This window comes from Tripterygium wilfordii, chromosome 14, assembly GCF_013401445.1.
Source record: "Tripterygium wilfordii isolate XIE 37 chromosome 14, ASM1340144v1, whole genome shotgun sequence".
NCBI lineage: Eukaryota > Viridiplantae > Streptophyta > Magnoliopsida > Celastrales > Celastraceae > Tripterygium > Tripterygium wilfordii.
Genome location: NC_052245.1, coordinates 11,545,135 through 11,566,207, shown reverse-complemented (window position 1 = coordinate 11,566,207; position 21,073 = coordinate 11,545,135). Strand labels below are relative to the sequence as shown.

The 21,073-nt window shown below is 37.7% G+C and overlaps 2 protein-coding genes across 5 annotated transcripts; one reads left to right on the top strand and one right to left on the bottom strand.

The window, feature by feature from the left end:
- Positions 1-1,100: 1,100 nt before the first annotated feature.
- Positions 1,101-3,436, top strand: LOC120015400 (pentatricopeptide repeat-containing protein At5g19020, mitochondrial). Its single transcript, XM_038867816.1, has one exon. It carries the CDS (start codon positions 1,155-1,157, stop codon positions 3,249-3,251), a length of 2,097 nt encoding a protein of 698 aa, XP_038723744.1. The 5' UTR covers positions 1,101-1,154; the 3' UTR covers positions 3,252-3,436.
- Positions 3,343-13,603, bottom strand: LOC120015399 (mediator of RNA polymerase II transcription subunit 33A). Of its 4 annotated transcripts, XM_038867815.1 has the most exons (13): positions 13,183-13,602; positions 12,096-12,202; positions 11,835-11,945; positions 10,590-10,937; positions 9,930-10,249; positions 9,735-9,826; positions 9,262-9,622; positions 8,479-8,695; positions 7,599-7,713; positions 7,324-7,485; positions 5,936-6,596; positions 5,108-5,320; positions 3,343-4,888 (listed from the first exon to the last, which is right to left on the bottom strand). In XM_038867815.1, exons 3-13 carry the CDS (start codon positions 11,897-11,899, stop codon positions 3,771-3,773), a joined length of 3,672 nt encoding a protein of 1,223 aa, XP_038723743.1. In that variant the 5' UTR covers positions 11,900-11,945; positions 12,096-12,202; positions 13,183-13,602; the 3' UTR covers positions 3,343-3,770. The 4 variants fall into 4 exon arrangements, with proteins under 4 accessions (XP_038723743.1, XP_038723740.1, XP_038723741.1 ...); XM_038867812.1 differs by lacking the exon at positions 12,096-12,202 and having other exon boundaries at positions 13,183-13,603; XM_038867813.1 differs by lacking the exon at positions 12,096-12,202 and having other exon boundaries at positions 5,108-5,314.
- Between the last annotated feature and the right edge of the window lie 7,470 nt (positions 13,604-21,073).

Here is a 21,073-nt window from a genome sequence, read left to right as displayed (position 1 = left end):
AGATAAAATCACAATAATCGTTGAATAGTCAAATACCAATGAAGTGGGGGTGGTCTGCGACCTTGATTCTTGTAAACGCTTCAAGAAACAAAATCGTGAGAAGCTCCAAGACTAGATTGGGGGGTATCGGTCGTAGAGATTCCGACGGTCTAGTCAGTGACAGAAATAAAGAAGTAGATAGTGGATGGAAACCGACAAAAGATGATGTTTGGTCATGAGAATGGTGAGAGGTAGGCTTAGTGTTTAGGCATGTAATAAGCATATCCTTTTCCAGATATGGGGGAGGATTATTTATGGAAGTTTCATGGTATCTATCTTGGAAATTATGTCAACGACCGGTGTCCTTTTCGATGAATGGTTGGGAAAATTCCCTGTGAAAAATCATGTCTAAAGTAACATGCCGGGACCTATAAAATAAGGGAAAGGATGGGTATTGTCAGGTTAGATGCATAGATAATATGTAGATAGGCCACATGTCATGTAGAAGGTGGAATGTAGAGCTTCCATGGAAACGTGTAAGCATACTTTATTTGACATTATACATGAAAGTAATCATACTTGACAATGCCTTATCTCTCAAGTAAGGTTATTGATACACAGATTACAGACTGCTTTGTAATAGTGAGGGTCCAATGTGAGTTGAATTGGCGCCTGGTGGATTGTTGATTGATATAACACTGGTGGCAGTTGACTTGTGTCAAACTATGATATTCTGTTGTCAATGTACAAACAATATGACGTCTTATGCGATGCCCATTGCAGATGTCAAGTATGACGTAAAGGATGATGTCTATTATTGGTGCTTGATGAATCATGGGCCTGACATCATATGGGCTATGGGCCTGGATGCTTTATGGATCTGTAGATAAGAATAAAGGGCTTGGGCCCATGTTCGAAGGTAAGTGAGCCTAAATGAATTTTGGCCACTACATATATTACTTGGTCACACAAAATTGTTTTCATCAATTTTCTTTTCTTTTCAGAGTGGCTAAACGGATCTGACTAGTTTATTTATTAGGGATATCTGTGAATTAAAAATATATATATATATATATATATATATATATATTTTTTTTTTTGGCTTATAATTTTTCCCCCGCCCCGAGTCTCGAACTAAAACCAAGCGATACCCACCGGTCTCATGGTCTCCTCTAATGTTCCTCTCTCCCAGACCCACATCAGTTCTTCGCTTTCTCGTCTCTCCGCCTTCAATATCCACCAGCTCTCTCAGATGGGTCTCCGCCAAAACCCCCCAAATCTCTCCCCAGCTCACTCATTTACTATTCAATGCCCAAACGGACCTCAAACATTACGATCACGAGCTCGCTTTGGTATCAGCACTTAAATCTTGCGCGACCCATCTGGATGTCTCTCAGGGTCAACAAGTGCACTGCTTTGTTTTAAAGTCCGGCAGCGATTCCAACATTTTTGTACAGAACAGTTTGATCAATATGTATGTTAAATGCGGGTTCATGTCTGATGCACGGAACGTGTTTGATTCTTGTTCTAAGTTGGATACTGCCTCTTACAATATTATGATTGGTGGGTATGCGAGATCGGGTAGATTGGATGATTCACGTTGGTTGTTTAAAGTAATGCCTGATAGAGGATGCGTCTCCTACACTACCATGATAATTGGTCTTGTACAAAATGACTGCTGGATGGAGGCAATTGAGGTTTTTAAGAATATGAGAATTATGGGGGTAGCCCCAAATGAGGTTACACTGGTGAATGTGATCTCCGCTTGCTCACCTTTGGGTGGGATTTGGGATTGCAGAATGCTGCATGGATTGGTAACTAAGTTGCAGCTTGAAGGGTTGGTTCTCATTTCGACGAATTTGTTGCATATGTACTGTATTTGTTCGAGTTTGGGGGATGCAAGAAGGTTGTTTGATGAGATGCCCGAGAGGAATATAGTTTCGTGGAATGTCATGTTAAATGGGTATTCAAAGGCAGGGCTTGTTGATTTTGCTAGAGAGGTATTTGAGACGATTCCTAATAAAGATGTGGTTTCTTGGGGTACGATGATTAATGGGTACTGCCAAATAGAATGGTTAAGTGAAGCTATGGTGATGTATCGTGCACTGCTACAAAGTGACCTGAGGCCTAATGAAATTATGATTGTTGATTTAGTTTCAGCTTGTAGTAAAGCAACAGCTATAGGCGAAGGTCTGCAATTTCATTGTGTGGCTGTTAAAGTTGGCTTTGAGTACAGTGGTTTTATACAGGCAACAGTCATCCACTTTTATGCTTCTTGTGGCAGGATCAAGGATTCTTGTTTACAGTTTGAAGTCGGCATTAAAGACCATGTTGCATCTTCGAATGCCCTTATAGCAGGGTTTATTAGAAACGGAATGATTGATGACGCGAGGGAAATGTTCAATGAGATGCCAGAAAGAGATGTTTTTGCTTGGAGTTCAATGATTGCTGGTTATGCACAGAGTGAGCAGCCCAATTTGGCTCTTGAACTCTTCCATGAAATGGTAGCTAGTGGAGTCCAACCAAATGAAATCACTATGGTGAGCGTATTCTCTGCAATTTCCTCTTTAGGCACATTGAAAGAAGGAAGATGGGCGCATGAGTACGTGCATAATAACTCCATTCCCCTAACTGACAATTTAAGTGCTGCAATCATTGACATGTATGCCAAATGCGGGAGTATCAATACAGCCGTGGAATTTTTCTATCAGATCCGGGAGAAGGCTGGGAATGTCTCGCCATGGAATGCAGTTATATGCGGGCTGGCTGTGCACGGACATGCAAATTTGTCACTGAATGTATTTTCTGATTTGCAAAAACGGTCCATGAAACTCAATGCAATCACATTCATCGGAGTCCTCACTGCTTGTTGCCATGCAGGGCTGGTGAATCTAGGGGAAAAATATTTTAGGAGCATGAAGAGTGAACATAATATAGATCCAGACATCAAGCATTATGGCTGCATGGTGGATCTTCTGGGCAGAGCTGGGCGACTACAAGAAGCTGAGGAAATGATAGAGAGCATGCCCATGAAGGCAGATGTTGTGATATGGGGCACATTGTTGGCTGCATGCAGAACTCATGCGAACGTTGATGTAGGAGAAAAGGCTGCAGAGAATCTAGCAAGGTTGGAACCATCTCATGGAGCCAGTCGAGTTCTTTTATCCAACATATATGCAGATGCAGGAAGATGGGATGATGCACGTTTAGTAAGGAGCAATATGCAGAGTAATAGAATGAAGAGATTGCCTGGCTTCAGTGGAGTTGTATGATACATCGGCAAGGTTATTCTAAAAACCTGAATTTTTCAGTTGACAGGATGAAGAACAGTCGGCTCAACTTCCATTTGATAAATTATTGAAATGAGTTCAGAAAGGGTCTCTATATCTTATAAATGGCAACAGTGGGGCTCCGCATACTGCATTGACTTCTACTGCAGAAACCGTCAACCCCACAAGTTTGTTCCAACTTCCTCATGTTACATTTAACACCTTTTCCCAGGAGTTTATTGGAAAGTAGAAGCTACCAAAACTTTACAGGCAACTTTCTGGAAAATAATATAATACAAGACACATTAGATTAGACTATGGTTGAGCTTCCTATACAAAATTTCCCTTAGACAAGGGTTAAAACTTAGAACATTCAATCAGGACATAACTCAAGACAAGCTCCGAGAAAAGGGACTTTGGGATCCCATGTCTACCTTCAGGTGCGTGCCGATGTGCTATGAAGTACAGTTGCAATCCTACGAAACTTGTACACGAAATTTGAAGGAATGTAGAAGAAAGAAATCACAATTCCGATTCAATTATCAGCTCAGCAGCTGCACCCATTGAACCAACTCCACCAACTCCCAACAAAGCCAGGGCAAGCTCCTCCTCGTTCCAATGTCTCAGCCCTGTGCTTATTCTCTTCAACACATCTACATCCACCTCTAGCACCCACATGGGAGCGCAACCCACCATCAGGCTCACAAAACCCGATACGTAGGAACGCCAAGTTGCCCCATCACAACCCAGTGATATTTTGCCATCAAGTGCACTGGCTAGAAATTCCATATGCATTCCTAGGATTCTTGGACGCCTCTTTGATGCTGACGACGACGAGTCAACGCCCCAAGCAAATGCTCCACAAAGCACTGCAAAATACGCAAGGGCAAAGCCCCCGAGCATTGCTACCATTTCTCCTGATCCTTCTTCCTGCCCGGATCCGTGAACAGCTATAAACCAAGAAGGCAAAGTTTCTTTGAATAATGACATAACTAAACCTAAGCCGCCAGATAACCACACTAAAGAAGCACCAAGAGAAGCTGCAAGTTTTACTCTATTCATAGCTGCAGCAAGCGATACCTGTCCATATCTCATATCATTCTTGGCTGTCTTTAACTTCTCCCATCTATCCCTGGGAAGCCCACTGCATGATATTGCTCTGACAGAATGGATCAAAAGAGAAACAATCTCTTCTGTAACAAAGACAATATCTCTCAAAGATCGATAAGCACGTAGATAGAGAATGCCTGGAGCAACAGGGGAGATCCCACCACAGACATGAGAACCAAATCCATGGCCAAGAAGAGCCCCAACACCACCATTACTTGAAAGAGGGGTATTGTTCAGACCAAGTGTGGCAGTGAAGCAGCTTTTGAGAAGCTGAACTACTGCATCACTGTTGTGGAGGAATACAGTACGAGATGCAGAAAAGACAAGAAAATCACACCATCGCTTCGCCTTTTGAGTCCATAGGGAAGCCACAATTGGCATACAAGGCCAAGGGCAACCTGCTGCAAGGCACTCTAAAGCTGGGCCAGCCAAATTGAGAAAGCGTTCTGATGCTTTGTCAATTTTATAGGTTATGGTGAGGCTTACAAAGGCAGCAAGGGGCAGTGGAAGTGTAGCTGGCGTGCTCCCTCCTGCAAGAACGATGATCCTCAGAAAAGACACTTAAGAAAGAGTTTTCAAAGTTGGTAGAAAAAAGATTCATTTTCCAGCACCTGTTAAATTTCTAAATATTCATTTTAATATTATAGCTTAAGCTCAAGAAAAAAGACAGAGCCAAATTTTTAGCAACAGAAGCACTCAGCATATTGATTGGTCAGAAGAGAAGGGCCAGGAAAGGAAAAGAATAAAACCTGCAGCAAGGCTTGGGACATCAACACCTGTTGTGGCTAAAATTTTCTTGATCTTGTCCTCAACATTGGACAGGCTTGCAGCAGGGCTGGGCCAATCTGTACCATTCATTATGACTGGTTTCCAAACACATCGACTCACTTCAGCAGAAAAGTAGCTCACTATGGTAGCCAGAGACACGGGAAGAAAATCGGCCAAATCTTTAAGCCCTGAGACTTTCGAAATTCATGTCACAAAAGCATACATTTCAACAACTAATGATATACATTGATGACAAATTCACAACTGGATTTCCATATTAACTAAGATGATGCAATACTTTCACTACGTTAAGTTCCAAGCGAAGTGCCAAGCTGTAATTTAAGAAAATCTAACAGATACCAATAGCATCCTAGATCCTCAAGACAGAGTTGTCTAAAAACCATGACAGTGCATTTGGTTTGGAAAGGTTGTTCCGTTCTCATTTGTTAAAACACTTTTCGTATTCCATTTTTGTTTCTATTTTTCTTGAAATGCTTTTTTTTTTGGCAAACCGAAACTGAAAAAGTCTTTTAGAAAATTTAAGAGCAAAGAGAAAGTGAGAGTTGACTGGTCCATTTTTCAATAGGAAACATTGAAATGAATGAAATTAGTTTTAGTTTTTCCCTACAAATGAGTCTCATTTCAGAAAATATCAGCCACAAACATGTTTACTTGACAAGTATTCATTTTCAAAGAAAACGGAAGTCCCTGAAAAAAGTAACAGAGAAAATAGTAAGCAAGTGATCCATTAACTGTTCTTCTACATGCGCAGTCCTAAAATAGAAAACACGGGACCACACTGGACAAACCTGTTGCTAGTTCACGAGGAGACAGTCTTCCATGAGCACACGCTGTTAAAGCAGCATCAACCACAAAAGGAACAGCCTCTAAGACATCCCAGGCAGGTAATAAAGGCCTTAAAGAAGTATCTTCAATTCCAGGTCCAGATGAACTACTACTTCCAGAAGTTACAGAAGTTAAAGGCTGGCTTCCTCTATTGATCTTTCTGAAAATCATGTTAAGAAGCACATCTACAGTCTGGTGAACTGGAGTTCCATGGACTAGACCAGACAGTATTGAAGCTATACATCTTTGATGTTGCCGATACCACACTTTTAATTTTGGAAATGAATCCACAAAAACAGCTCGTTGAGATGACGAACTCGCAACTGCAGAGAGTCTCCTTTTGTTTTGATTCTGGTGAACATTCCCATAAGATACTAGGTGGGAGTTTCTTACTGATAGGAGATATTCAGGAGTCAACTGGGATCCAACCGTGGGTACATCTCCCACTCCATGTTCAAAAGGGGGATGATTAAACCTCCACAGCCTCAAAAGAAGTGCAAATGCATTTGAAAACACTGCATGTGCAGAGATGTCTTCTCCTGTAGGAAGAGTCCACGAGACATTGGGCACACATGATCCAAAAACCTCGCATATTGGCATCAATGAACATGCAAGTTGTGGAACCTGGTTAGAGGAAAATAAACAAAAGAATTTATATGAAGCTGATAAGGAAACTAAACACTTAAAATTCCTAACTTGTTCCCTAGTGCTGAAGAACGGAGAAAAAGGATGGTGGAAGAAAACAAAGTAAACAAACAAAATAATACAACCCCCTCCTTGTCTGTCGGTAAAATTAGTGGCTTGAAGCCAACAAGTTCTATTTTACCTCTGATACAATTGTGAAACTAATTCTTAAACGTTGATAATGCTAAAACATTCTCTATTTGTTTTTATACCGAATTGGATCACCATTGGTTGCAACATTTTTCTCTCTGTTTATCTCAGTTCTTGCCCTAATTCCCACTCTCTTTTAATTTTCAATCAGGCCCCGTTTCATCTGAGAGATCCTCAACTCAATTTGACCAATAAAACCTCCGGTCATCTAGTTCTCTTGCTCAGAAGAATCCTCATCACTTTTCAGTTCAACTAAAGCCTTGAGTCCACTCTGTTTATGAGCTACCATCTCTTATATCCTTGCTCATATCAATATTCACTGAACTTCGCCCCTCTGTAAAGCTACTTTAAAATTTTATTGTATTATTCTTATCAATGCATTTTTTGGTTTTGATTCTTGATGACAAATAAGCATTTAGGCCATCAACACTCTGACTATATCTAGTCCAGGCAATGGCAATAAAATATCCAACCCAAGTATTAGGGACATGCAAGCATCAGTTAGAATAAAATGTACCATTCCATGCAGCGAGAAAATCTGAACACAATCTACAGATGCTATTCCGACAATAAGCACATTCAGGATGGGGGCATAATCTATCAGATGACTGTCACCACCAGAATAATCTGCAGGACTTGGAGGGGACAATAATCTAGTAATAAAAGTAACTGTGTGTTCCTGCATGAATATAGAATACATAAATTAGTATGGTTAATGATCTGAAGGTGAATGGGGAAAAAAGGGGTGTGGAAGGTAAACACACTGAACATTCATAACATTTGCCCCATTACCTGAATATTCCACCCCCGAATAAGAGATGCCCCACAAAGAATGGTAGCAGCTGATATCTTCTCATCATCTGATCCTTCGACAGCAATTTCAAATATTTTCTCGAGCTCTGCCAAGCTTCCATCAAATCCATGAGCTTAAATTCAGTTTGCTTTACTCTTGGTAAATTTACAAAAAAGAGCATCTGATATACCTGGCTTCAGGAAAGAAAATGGAAGTAACTGAAGACCAGGCCAAAGTAAAAGATACTAGAAGATGACTCGAAGGTTATTCAACTAGATCTCCCTCTGTTTCGAAACTTAAGTTACTGGCAATAAGCCTGATGAATTATAGAGGCAGTAGCTAAAGGATTAACTATCCTAGACTCCCTAGTTCGAATAAAATTAAATGTTTCAATGGATTTTATTTTGCAAACTGAAATCTCCCCAGTCTCCATCTCACTAGTTATGTTTATCAACTTGGAATCCACCAAGATTGTGCCCTGCCAAAGAGTTGATATATAAGTTGGACTGATCCAATCACTCTCTCCACACCTTCAGGTATCTCAAAAAGAAACAAGGATGAAGAATTCAACACAATGGTTCCATATAAACATATAAGCTGACTTAAAAAATTAAATGTGAAAAGTGTCACTGTAAAGGTGACTGGGAGTGGATTAATAGAAAAACAGGCAGATTCAGAAGAAAAAATGAACAAATGTGAAAAATGGTTCCATATAAACACACAAGCTGACTCAAAAAATTAAATGTGAAAAGTGCCACTGTAAAGGTGACTGGGAGATTAATAGACACACAGGCAGATTCACAAGAACAAATGAAGTTCCAATAACCCAAAAATGAGGGTGAACTAAATAAACAATAAGTTCAATAATAGTGGCTCTACCTTGAAGCAGGTGTTGATACCAGAGCACTTATCACTGCTTGAGTAAGCGGAGCGCCCTTCACTAATGATGACCATCCGGATATTTGAGCTGGGCCTGGGACAGTGTGAGGTATTTGGCTGATGCGTCCATTTACATAGCCTGGCCAGAAATATGCTGATGTGTCCAGTAGATTTCTGGCTATACAAGACTCAATTACAAGATGGTGCATGTTTCCAGCTGAAATGGGACACACAATTATATACAAATAATGATTGTTGGGTAAGAATTGAATCAAACAAATGTGAAATAACATAAAATAGCGAAAAACTTGCTACTGCAAACATTGTAGTAGTGTAAAACCTAGCATCAGCTAAACTGCCAAATATGGATGAGGATAAATAAATCAAAACTATATCAAACATCAAAGAACAGAAAATATACATCTTTCACGTTTTTTGTCTCTTCATGTAAAAACACATATTCTTCTCGTTTTACCTGAGACATAGCAAGGTCCTTTTCTATAAGTAGGTTCGCAGTTGCTGCTCAAGAAGATATACCTGGAGTCCAGATTCATCTAGTGATTTATACGTCAAAACACTTCTACTCTTTAATGGTTTACATTGTGCAAAAAACAAACTGATTGTGGTCTTCTGATATTTAGTGGTTGTTCGACACATAGGCTGATGCATGAGAGCTGCTTTGGATTGCTATACATAGGACAACTTTAATGTGCCTGACGGGAATCCACTAGAAAAGGTTCTAAGCACAATCTGAAAATGCTGATACAAAACAGTATTACTTACCACAGTTGACCGGCATGTCATTTGTACTGATGCACTCGAAGTAGGCACTTCCAATGTTGATGCCTGAAACAAACAACATGGCTTTTGCTGCAGCTTGATTGGCTGCAGAGACAACACATTGAGGGGGAGGCAACAAGCCCTGATAATCCCCCAATACCTGTAAGCTAGAAACCAAATCAGCGCGACGATTTCCTGAATTCCTTTTTTCTTTCCAATGATTTGTGGAGCCACATTCTGTTTCATCAATTGGAGCACCTTCCTCTTCCTCAATAAGTTCAGCAACCACAAGTGTTGTTATGGACAATAATGTAGATAAGCGAGCATCTAGGCGAGGCATAGGACCCTCGATGGGATCCCTTTCCTAGAGATCATGAACTAAAAATGAGATGGAGGAATTTCTGAAACTTCTACTTCTGTTCCAAAAGTACGTTGAAAAATATAATAATAATAATATAATAGCTGCAAATTCTAACCCTTTGAACTAGTCGAAGAGCTGCAATCCAAAGCCCCAGGAAGGTGTCATGCCATGTAGTGCCATTTATTGCCTGAAGGGTTTTAATAAGTCCTACAAAATATGAAAGACAAAAGTTATATCGCTATCCCGACTTTTTTTTCAGGTCATTTCGGTGGAAACTATTTCAAGGACCGAGAGAAAATATTGCATCTACCAGTAATAATTTCAATGGCACTTGTGGCATTAACTTGATATCCATCCATGGCATCTTCCAGTGCCAAATCAAGAGGTAGCCAAAGATCAGAACGACTAGCTCCATGGCACAAACCAGCAGATGAGGCCACGGATCCAAAAGCCATAACTGCATGGAACTTTTCTAGTGAAGTTGTCTTGCATTCTCGAGGCAAGATTACACCAGTGTCTAAAGTTAACCGTAAGAAGTCTTCAGGAGTGAGAATTTTAGAATTTCTTAATGCGGATGACTTTGATCCGAGCAGATGTAACCTCTGAGCAAAACCTGCCCAATGAGTGGGCCTGAGAGAGTGGAAAGTAGCATTTAAGAAAAAATAGCATTAGATTCATGACATCTATAAGTAGGAAACAAATTAGCATACTTGAAAAAGAAAACAAGTCTATGATTGTTTAAAGATAACAACCTTACAAGGGTAAAACTTTGGCGCAACTACGGGTGGAAAATATTGCTAGCTAATATATACAGCAAAATCCAACCAATAATCAATTTAAAATTTTCCAGGCATACTACGAATCCTACTCAATGCTAGGCAAAAGCAAAATAATTATTTGGAATCTTATTCACCATCGATTAAGTTAAATGCACAGAGTTTGTGAAACACTTCTCAGAGGGAATACATACAAGTTTTGACGGGCCAAGTAAAGAATCCTTGAAGTCGATTTATTTTGCAGAAATTGCCCGATTAGTTCAATGGCCATCACAGTGTTCGTACTCCGCAATTTCTCACGATGTGCAGTATGCTTGTCATCATAATTATCATAACAATCAATTCCAATTTCTAGACGTTTAGTTGCCATCACAGTGTTCTTCTCAGGAGTAAATTCTAGCAACCCTTCATCATCTAATGATGCATCTAGTAACTGCCACACAATTGATAAGATAAACTCAACCATAAGAACACCAGGTTCATTTGATTCCAGACTGAAAACCTGGGAGAGATGAAGAACAGCATCTATCGATTTCATGACCCTGTGTGAAGAAGGTATGACAAAAGGTTACAGAAAAAAAAAGGAACATTTTAAATACCATAACTGTGAATTTGAAATGTCAGCATTAACCATTTAAATACCATCAATGTCAGCTTCATCCATAGAGACTTACATGCATTTCTCAGAATACAATTGTGAACATGACCTATGTAACAGACAGTTCTTATAAATCTGGAATTCAAATGACACGATATACTAATACAACTGTGTGCTGTTCATATTTCAATTAATCATACATATCTTCGAACCTCTGTCCCCTTCCTTGATGTTTATTCTATTGCTACTTTCATTGTGCAGCTAACTTCTACATTTTTTTTTTCTTTCGCACATCTATTCAGTTCAACATCTGGTGGTGTAGACCGAAGCAGTCCCTAACCCTAAGTAATAGTTTTGGTTATACAGCCATCTCGATTGGTCCTTACAGAAAGAGATCCTAATATCGCTTGACTTCTACAGTGGAGAAAAGTGTATTGTGTTGAGAGTTGAGTAAAGGAAAAAATAAGCTCATCATACGTTAAAGTACATGTCAAGTTCAGGTTTTTCAGTTGCTATAATGGGCCACCTCAGAAATGATACATATCACCTATTACAGTTTTTACAAGTTCTCAAATACACATGTTTCACAAATTTCAGATTGTCATAACTATATGGCATTGGCAGATCCAAACAAGGGAGAAAAAAGAAGATTTTACTCTTAAATCTAAACGAATTTCATGCAAGTACGCACACAAAATTATGAAAGAAAATCCATCCAATATTGTTAAGCGGGTGAAATACATTATGGTCTGACCCTCATAAGCCAAATTAATGAATTATATAGTCAATTAAAACAAGCCTACATTAAATGAACCTCTAAAACATAAACTAGTAGACTTACTGCTCATAATTAGACCCCTTCACATGACATTTAAGCATAAATGCATGCCTCTTTAAGAGTTCCATGTAAAGCCTATATGCTGCTGGTTGGGAACATCTTTTTGGAATCACCCTGATTGAAAACACATATAAGATGGATGAGAAAAACTGCAGAGAGAACTTTCCGAGGAATATCTTGTTCAGTGACTATTTTAGTTTATTATTAAACCAATAAATATTTTAGCCAAATATAATGTTATCTAAACTAATCCACGAAACTTACAATTGGAAACCTCTATTTTTATAAACTCAACGGTCCCTCACAATCTATGGCACAATGTCTAAGCCAGAAACACAAGGAGAATTCATTTCTGTACAAAATAGCCATGCCTGAAACCAAAGTGACCAAAAAGTAAAAACAAAGAGAAATTCAAGTCCATCCTAAAAAGAAGCCAAATGGATAAATCTTTAATCCAATGCCACCAAAATCCAAGATGCTGCAAAACCATGAAAATGCAAAGAGCAAGAACATTGAAGAGAAATGCAAAATTGTCAACCCATTTTGATTGTAAGTTAAGTTGGGCAATAAAAGTCAAAATATTTACATTTCAATTTTTCAAACCAAAAAAACTAATGAAAAAATAAATATGAACAGTAAAAAGTCACCTAAATTGAACCATTATCTATTTGACTTTCTCCAATCCGTGGACAAAGAATGTAAAATCAAAAAATCCTTTTCCCCCCTTTTTTTCTCCGTTTACTTTCACCAGTACAAAAAGATCTTTATAACAGGAGAGTCCCCCTACAGAGGAAACATCAACTTCACCGCTAGAGAAAACAACACAAGTGACAAAAACTCAAAGTTCCTTTCCTCATTGAAGATGCAGGGCCGTGCGTGTGGTGTCTCCACTTATTTTTATTTTTTGCTTTTATGATAAATATGTTAAGATAATTATTATCGTTTGTATTATTTATTTCAGGATAACTGTGATTTTTATTTTTTATTTTTTGAAAAAAAAAAAGTTCTGAGACCTGCAATAGATTCAATACCTGAAAGGTAGAAGAACTGAGGCCATAAGGCACTCCAGCCACCATAAAACACTCTGGATTGCTTAAAAGTTCATATAGTTCCAGATCAAACCCAGAAAAGATGCAAAAAAAAAGAGAGAAGCCTTTCATTCTCGTTTTCCATCTAAAATTGAGGAAAGTGAAAACCCAAAAGATAGGCCGGCACAGTAAATACTCAGAGCAAAACAAAACAACTTCTTACGGCGAATTCACGTTTTCCTCAATTGAAATTTGCAACAGAAGCACTCTCTTTCAAACAAAACCCACCCACTTAAGAAAGAAGAGAAATCAAGAAAACCGACCTATCTGAGAGCAGAGCGAGGACGACCATTGGAGGCACAACCTTGATCATCAAGGCCTTCTCAAGGAACTTCCAGATAATCGGGACATTGATGTTCCAACAAACGTACGACACCAGCACGTCCGCCAGCTCCGGAGAAGGCAGAGCCACTCCATTCGAGCTCAAATTCGACGACAACTGCAGAGCCCACAGCATAGGATCAACACCCTTCTGTTGCGCCGCCTTGGTCAACTCTACAACACCGTCCCACAGTCCGGAGTCGGCCATTTCTTGATCGGTTAACATTGAATCCAACACGTCTATAAGAGTCCCGCAACACACGGGGCCTTTTCTGCTTGTCCTCTACGTGTTTGCGTTTATGTCTCTACGAAGACAAATGGAGGAGCCGGGCATATTATCGGTCCGAAAATGAAAAAAGTCAAGGGTATGAATTGAGGGTTGGTAGTGCGAATATAATAATGTTTCCAAACGTATTGTTCATGTGCGGACAAATATGATCTAAATTACTATTTTGGCCTCATTTGGATTGGGATTTGAGGGTAAAGTTGTCTTTCAATATAGATAATTTCTCGTTAGAAATATATATTTTTCTTTCTTCTTCATGCATTTGTGTTTTCCTTATGAGGACCCTCTCTCTTTTTTCCCCTTTTGAGCTAAGAAGTCTATTATTAATAAATAAAAAAAATTAGAAGGGAAATACAAGCAAATATGTCATAAAGATGGGTTTTGTTGAATTTTTTATTTATTTTTGAATATTTGAGAGGGTTTTTTTTTTTGAATATTTGAGAGGTTGAGAATACTAATGTGACAAGTGATTTGTGTTTTATAATTGAAGAGATGGGTCTTCATAGATTTAATAAAACTTTTTTTTATTATGAATAATTGAATACTACTCCAAACTATCTTACCAAAAATGGCCAACCCCACCCTTTTTCTAGGATGGTAGGTGGGAGGGGGAAAGGTGAGGAAAATTGCCCTCTTTTTTGTCATTTTAGAATCATGGTGCAACATGGACCATGGTCCACATTCCCATAATTTACAGTCCATGGCCCACTTTTTTTTTTTTATGTAACGTGAAATCATCCAATTGCGTAGTAGACAACTAATTGTTAAATTTTGAGTCAAATAGAAGATCCTCGCAACCCTCATGAATCAATTGAGACCTGAACCGAGGTATAATGTGGGAAGATAATGTAGGGTGACATTCAAATATATTGGATTGAGCAACGAATCCATCTCTCAAATTGCGATAATAGAAACACTCATAAGACTTTAACTCACGACCATCCGCTTGCGTTAGGAGTTACATCGATCAATTTCACCATCTCAGCCTTTTTATTCATGGCCCACTTAATTACCAATCCAAAATAAGGTCCAATAAGTTGGCCACTAGCTAATTTGACATAAATATCAATATTGCATGTATTAGCCATCATATTACACACACACATATATATATATTGATGGATAAGGATATATTGTAAAAACAATAGTGGGTAGGGGTAGGTAAAGGAGGATGACATGGGGAATCACTACCCAGTCTACCCCACCAACAATGCTCCAACTCCAGATGCTGATAGTGATGATGGTTAGCCTAGGCGCTAGAGCCACTACTGCATTAGGTATAAGGGATTGGTGAGAGAGAGACAAAGGAAAATAAAACTTTGGCCTTGACACTCCTCCAATTAAAGTGACTGGTTTGGCAGGCTATGACAAATCAGCTTTGGCCTTGTCACATCTGCTGGTAGGTGAGCACTATTAGTGTTAGCTGAATCAGTTGGAGCAAATGCAATAAGATATTTTTGTTATGTCAACAAAAATCTCATCTTTATTATATAAAAAGTCAAGTCAAACATGTATTTTAATACAATCACATCAATAAATATACATCTCTCAATACAGTCACATCAGTAAAATACAAATTCTTATACATTATTTCTTTTCACCCAACATGGAGGCCAACAATATTTCATGTCTCCATGTTGTCCCCAATAAAACTACACCAAAACATAAAATATTAATACAACCACATCAGCAAAACACGTCTCTCAATATAATCACATTAACAAAACACGTTTTCCAATACAACCACATCAATAAAACATAAAATCCAATACATTTTTGTTGGCCCAACAAAATTTTATTATTGTGGTTACTCTTAGGACTTTGAGAAATAAATACTCCAATAAAACCTAAAAAGGGTAGTATTAGTGTATTTGTTGGTAATAATTGCATGTCACAAGAGGGTGTCAATATATGATTAGGAGGAGTTAGGAGAAATGGATCTATCTGTTTGTTAATTAGTACTAATTGCATATGACAAGAGGGTGGCAATGTATGATTAGGAGGAGATTACGAAGGGAACATAGTCATTAGTCAACACATGGGATATAGTTGTGTAATGGATTAAAAACTAGGATGTCTCACCTACCTACTTCAAAGCGGCCAAGGCAAGCAAGCAAAGCATTTTATCGACTTTCAAGATCCTTTTAAGACCATAACTTTGGACACAAGCACTTCACATCTAGTTTTTAAATTGGTAAAATAAGTTGGTAATTTGGTTCTATATCCCAATTTTTTGCGCACTTTTTTAAACTGTAAATAATATCATACAAATTTATTTTTTAGACATCCAATATATATGAGGCCTATAAACTCAGGATATCAGACTCGTGCGTAAAAAAATTTATTACTCGATGATAAGATAAGTCAGATAAAAACCCAACGCATGACCTAAAGGGTAGGAGCATCAAGACCTCTTGGTCTATATTGTTTGGTCCCAGAGACAGACATACTATCACCCAAGTGATTTTTTTTTTTTGAAGTGACACTCCAACTAAGAATTTATGTACATGCATAAAAGTCTAACCTCTGACCTTCCAATTGTGTTTGTATGAAAGAACAAAGTAGCTTCTAAAGGCTTAAAGTTGGTTATACGGCTGGTCAACTCACACAAGCAGCAAGTAAACCTTACATGCCGACCTGTTAGCTAGAAATACCTAACATAACAAATTGATTTGACCAAGTACTACCATTGCTAGTAGATGGTTCAGCAACCTTCGCTACTAACAATGACATTACACCCTCATTAGAAGACCAAAATGGGAATTGCCAATGGGACTCACTCAAGTCTCCTATTCCACCATGTGAGACTGATGATGAAGAAGAAGGCTTGCTCTTGTGACAGAATGGATGAAACCAGGCATGTGTGATTGTAATCATATAGCAATGTGTTATGTGTGCTGCTGCAGTCACATCATTTCAGGACTTCTAGATTCAGTGCACATTAGCTGGAGCCAACATTTGGTAACTAGCAACAAATAAAGAGAATGAAAAGTCTTAATTGGCAGTACTGGATAGCAGTAGCAGTTAGTATCAATCAATGTTGGGTGGCAAAGAATGAAAGAAATGATGATGAAGATGATATTTGGTTGGACATTCTCAATCATCTATCTGGCTTTTTTTTGCTTTTCCCTTAATCACAATGGGAGTGCAGTGTTCCGTTTCTCTTTCCCTCATTATTGGACTGAGGACGGATGTTCGCATGTCGCTAAGCATCAGGGTTCGAACCAGCTAAAAGTATTCTAGTATAGTGGGTTTTAGGGCCCACTTCTTGAGAGGGGTTAGGAATCTATTTTCATCTGCATGAGTTTCGATCCAATCTTACCTGTCATCAATATGGTGGGAGTTGTTCTAATGGCCGTGGGCCCAGTCTTATATGTAGTCAACATGGTGGTGAGGGCTGTTCTGGTGGCTGTTCGTATCAGAAATTTACACCCCATACATGTTAACAATATTGTCCGCTTTGGGAAATCCACACCCCATGCTTTGAGGGTTCAGAAATTCATACTCATACATGTTACACAATATTGTTCGCTTTGGGAAATTCACACTCCCATATATGTCAACATATATCGTTGGTATTGGGTTGTCCGATTCCAGAAGATACATCGGCGCTCGTACGACTTTGTTCTTCATCAACCCAACTACTAACGGTCGAAGCTCAACTATTCGGGTCAAAACCCAACTCATTAAGCTCGTCATGAAAAGGTCTTGTTGTTGTTGTGTTAGAAGGTGGGCTTGACTTATTAACCCATCAGTTGTAACTTGCCCAACCGATCTGGTATTTAAGTCATGACATTAAGTAGCAGCACCACATGCACAACTCATAATAGTAATTGATAAACTTATAAGTAGCAGCATATGGTGTGTATATATATATATATATATATATATATATATATATGCTAAAGAAGAGTTGATGTGAACAATTAACACGTACCAGATGCATAACAGGAGGAGAAGCGAACGTAAAGTTGAAACAAGTTGATGGGATGGACAAGACATTCCAACTGAATAGAATATACAAGAACGCATGCAGATTGCAGATACATGGTGCCTTACTGATTAAGACAAGAACCAAATTTGAAAGACAAGATATCATTCTATACCTACAAATATGATTGCTTTCTATGACAAATTGACAATTGCAATGATGCCCTAATATAGAAAAATTGACAAAGATATAATTAACTAACTAGCTTGTAACATAATTGTCAAGTTGGAATTGCTTAAGAATAATAATGATTGTAAGGAAATTATCACATTTGTTTTTGTATATGTGTAATATAGTCCTAATTTTCTTCGCCTTTAGGTATAGGGTCTTTCGACTTACCGAATATCTATTTTACTACTTATTTGATACAAGCCGTTATCTCTCCCCATAGTGAGTGTGTTTCCCCCAATTAAATCATAATTTGCATTCTTAAGTAATTTCTTCCTAAAAATTATATATTTATCTCATTTTAGATTCCACCATATAATTTTATACTCTTGTGCTACTCTGCTTGATCAAGACCATTTCTTAAACCATATGTTCACCACTCTCATTCTACATTGTGTGGTTAAACTCTCCCCAGAATCACTTTACGGTCTCTACAAAAAGTTTATCTATCTTTCGCATAAGAATTAAATCTATCTGAGTAGATTTATGCCTATTCCTAAATGTAATTAAATGTGATTCTATCTTCTTAAATCAAGTTTTACTAGAAACGAGCCATATGACACAACAAACTCTAATTTAGTTTCTCCAACCTCATTTTTATCCTCAAACTCATATTCTCCCTAAACATTATTAAAGTTTTCACTCTCTCCCTACATGTCCATTTAGATCTCCTAAAATAAATTTCTCCCTACTTGGAATGCCCTGAACAATCTCATCGAGGTCCTCCAACAATTAATTCTCTTGGTATTTTCTTCTAATCTTATTTAAGGTGTAACCACTTATGGTATTAATTAACTCATTCCCTAGTATCAATTTAGCCATTAAGATGCTATCGTCTTTTCTTTTTATGTCTAGAACATTTTCTTTTAGTTTGCTATCTATTATTATACCATACCATTTATATTTATATTAATTTTAGTGTACCATAATTTATAACATGTGTTTTCAATCTCTCTAATTTTAATCCATCCATTTAGTCTCATGTACACAGATTATGTTAATGTTAACCATACGCCTAATCGTGATGTATACTAGTTCAGTTAATCTGCCTGTGAGTAACACTATTTTCAAAGTGTTAATCTTATAATCATGGACTGGCTTATTTTCCCAACAAGTTCATAACACGAGAACCATTACCTATGTCTCAACGCATCCGAGCACAGATGAAAGCGTTGTTTGCGGGGGACACCCTAGCATATCCTTGCTCATTTATCACTATAATTACAATTCGAATTAGCGCATTCGCTATTGAGATACACCCGCTCTAGCTCTCAACCGTTTTTTTTTGTTGCATCCTGATTCTTATACAACTCGTCGCGCGTAGATAACGCTACAACAAATTTCTCATTTTCACTCATGTTTATAGGTTTGACAAGTATCATAATAGAAAAAATAAACATTACAAGTGCAAGTCACAGCTTATAAACGGAACATGGATATTATTTTATTTCACTTGCAACACATCATTCGGACCAAACAACATTTCATTATGGATTAATTCCATGGGACACACTTAGGCTTATAGTAATCTAACATCAAGCATGGCCCGGTACGAAGTACATGCCACACACAATGAAGACCATGGCATTCATCACCTTGTTTTGTAGTCAAATCGAACCATTTCAACTGACCTGGCCATGAAAAAATACAAAGGAATTGTGTCTTTCGACCAGAAAACGAAGGATGAAAGTAAATCACATACGACTGCATTGGATCTGGAGAAAGAACATGTTGTCCAGGATCTTCATCCACAGATCTGCAATGAACTGTGAGGCTCTCATTGTTTCCAAGATAATTGTAGATATTCACTTGTTTTCTGTTAAATGGCCACCATGAAAATGCATCAGTACTGTGCACACTGATGCATAACATGATCGCCAAGAGAATAATCGCCAATGAACATGATCTATAGCTAGTTGAAGAACCCATTTCAAGTTTGCTTTGGGAAAGTTATACGTTGTGATTATATGATCTCAAATGTTTCTGCTTTTTATTGGTGAATTTATAGATTGAGAATGTTACTGTCATTTATTATTTTGTTAGTTTTGCTTGGATGCATATTGAATGTTTCAATCATGAAATTTTTTGGTATATAATAATAAGAAGGCTGTTTAATTTTGTTTGTTTTCTTTAGTTTTGTGAATTTAATGTGGTGATTCATTACCTTTTAATGCCACTATTCAAAGTGAATGAACCAAACAAATGAATGGCAATAACGTTTTGAGTAAGTCTTTCCCACTTTTATATTGAGAATGAACCATTTTTGGAAATCAATATAATGACAAATTGATCACTTTCTCCCTATATCTAGACAAGGTCTCCTTAGGAGGTGATTATCATAATTTTCTTTTTAATTGTTCTCATCTCTATTTCCATGTCTTTTTTTGTTTGTGTTGGATTTACATGGATATGAGATTTTTTTTTTTTTTTTGTTTTTGTTATTTTTAGAGGAATTCAGAGGAGATCCCACGAGTTTAAAACGATGCTGGATTTGTTGTCGAATGAACTCGAATTTTCACCGATAAGGACAACGATGATGCCCATTCGAAGATTCCAAATCCATCTCATTATTTTTTTTCTTCTAAATTTTTAGTAATCTAGGTCTTGATTATTCTCTCCCTATATCTTGACAAGGTCTCTTAGATAGTGATTATCATAACTTTCTTTTTAATTGTTCTCATCTCTATTTCCATAATAGGAATCAATCAAAAAGAATAAATATTTGAATTCAATTAGATTTCACAAACCAAATGGAGTAGTTTAGGAACTTTTTGATTTCATTGAAGTTGAAGAAACAAATAATTTATCATACAAGTTGGGAATTTTTGTTTCTTTTTATATTCTATGCTATTGAATTGTTTATGCATATGAATTATTTATTGAGTTTTACTTTCGGTTATCGCATTAAAAAATATTAATATTTGATAAAAATTAAATACAAGTTTACCTTTCGTTTTTGTCATAACAGTTATACACACCATCCTGACCACTCCAATTAATGACTCGGATGTAATTTTGGACCAAATTATTTGTTGGTTGCTCAAAGTATGTCATAGAATACATGACAAAAATGTCACACATAGTTGTATTACTAAAAATTGCTTCGGACCCCCGATTAAGGGGTTCTATGTGTTTATTTATAATTAATGATTATTTCACACATCACAAATGAGATTGAGGATGAAATTGAGGTCATAAATTGGAGGGTTGGTTTTTTTAGTGGATCCGATTCCTATGTTACTATTTCGGCCTTTTCGGTTAGGCTCCCCTACTCTCAGGCCCAGGGATTAAGACATGGGCACTTTCGGCGAGCTCCAAGTTCCATCATAAAAATGTCAAGGCGTCAAATTCAAACCCAACCCTACTTCCTACCTTCAGCCCACGGGCC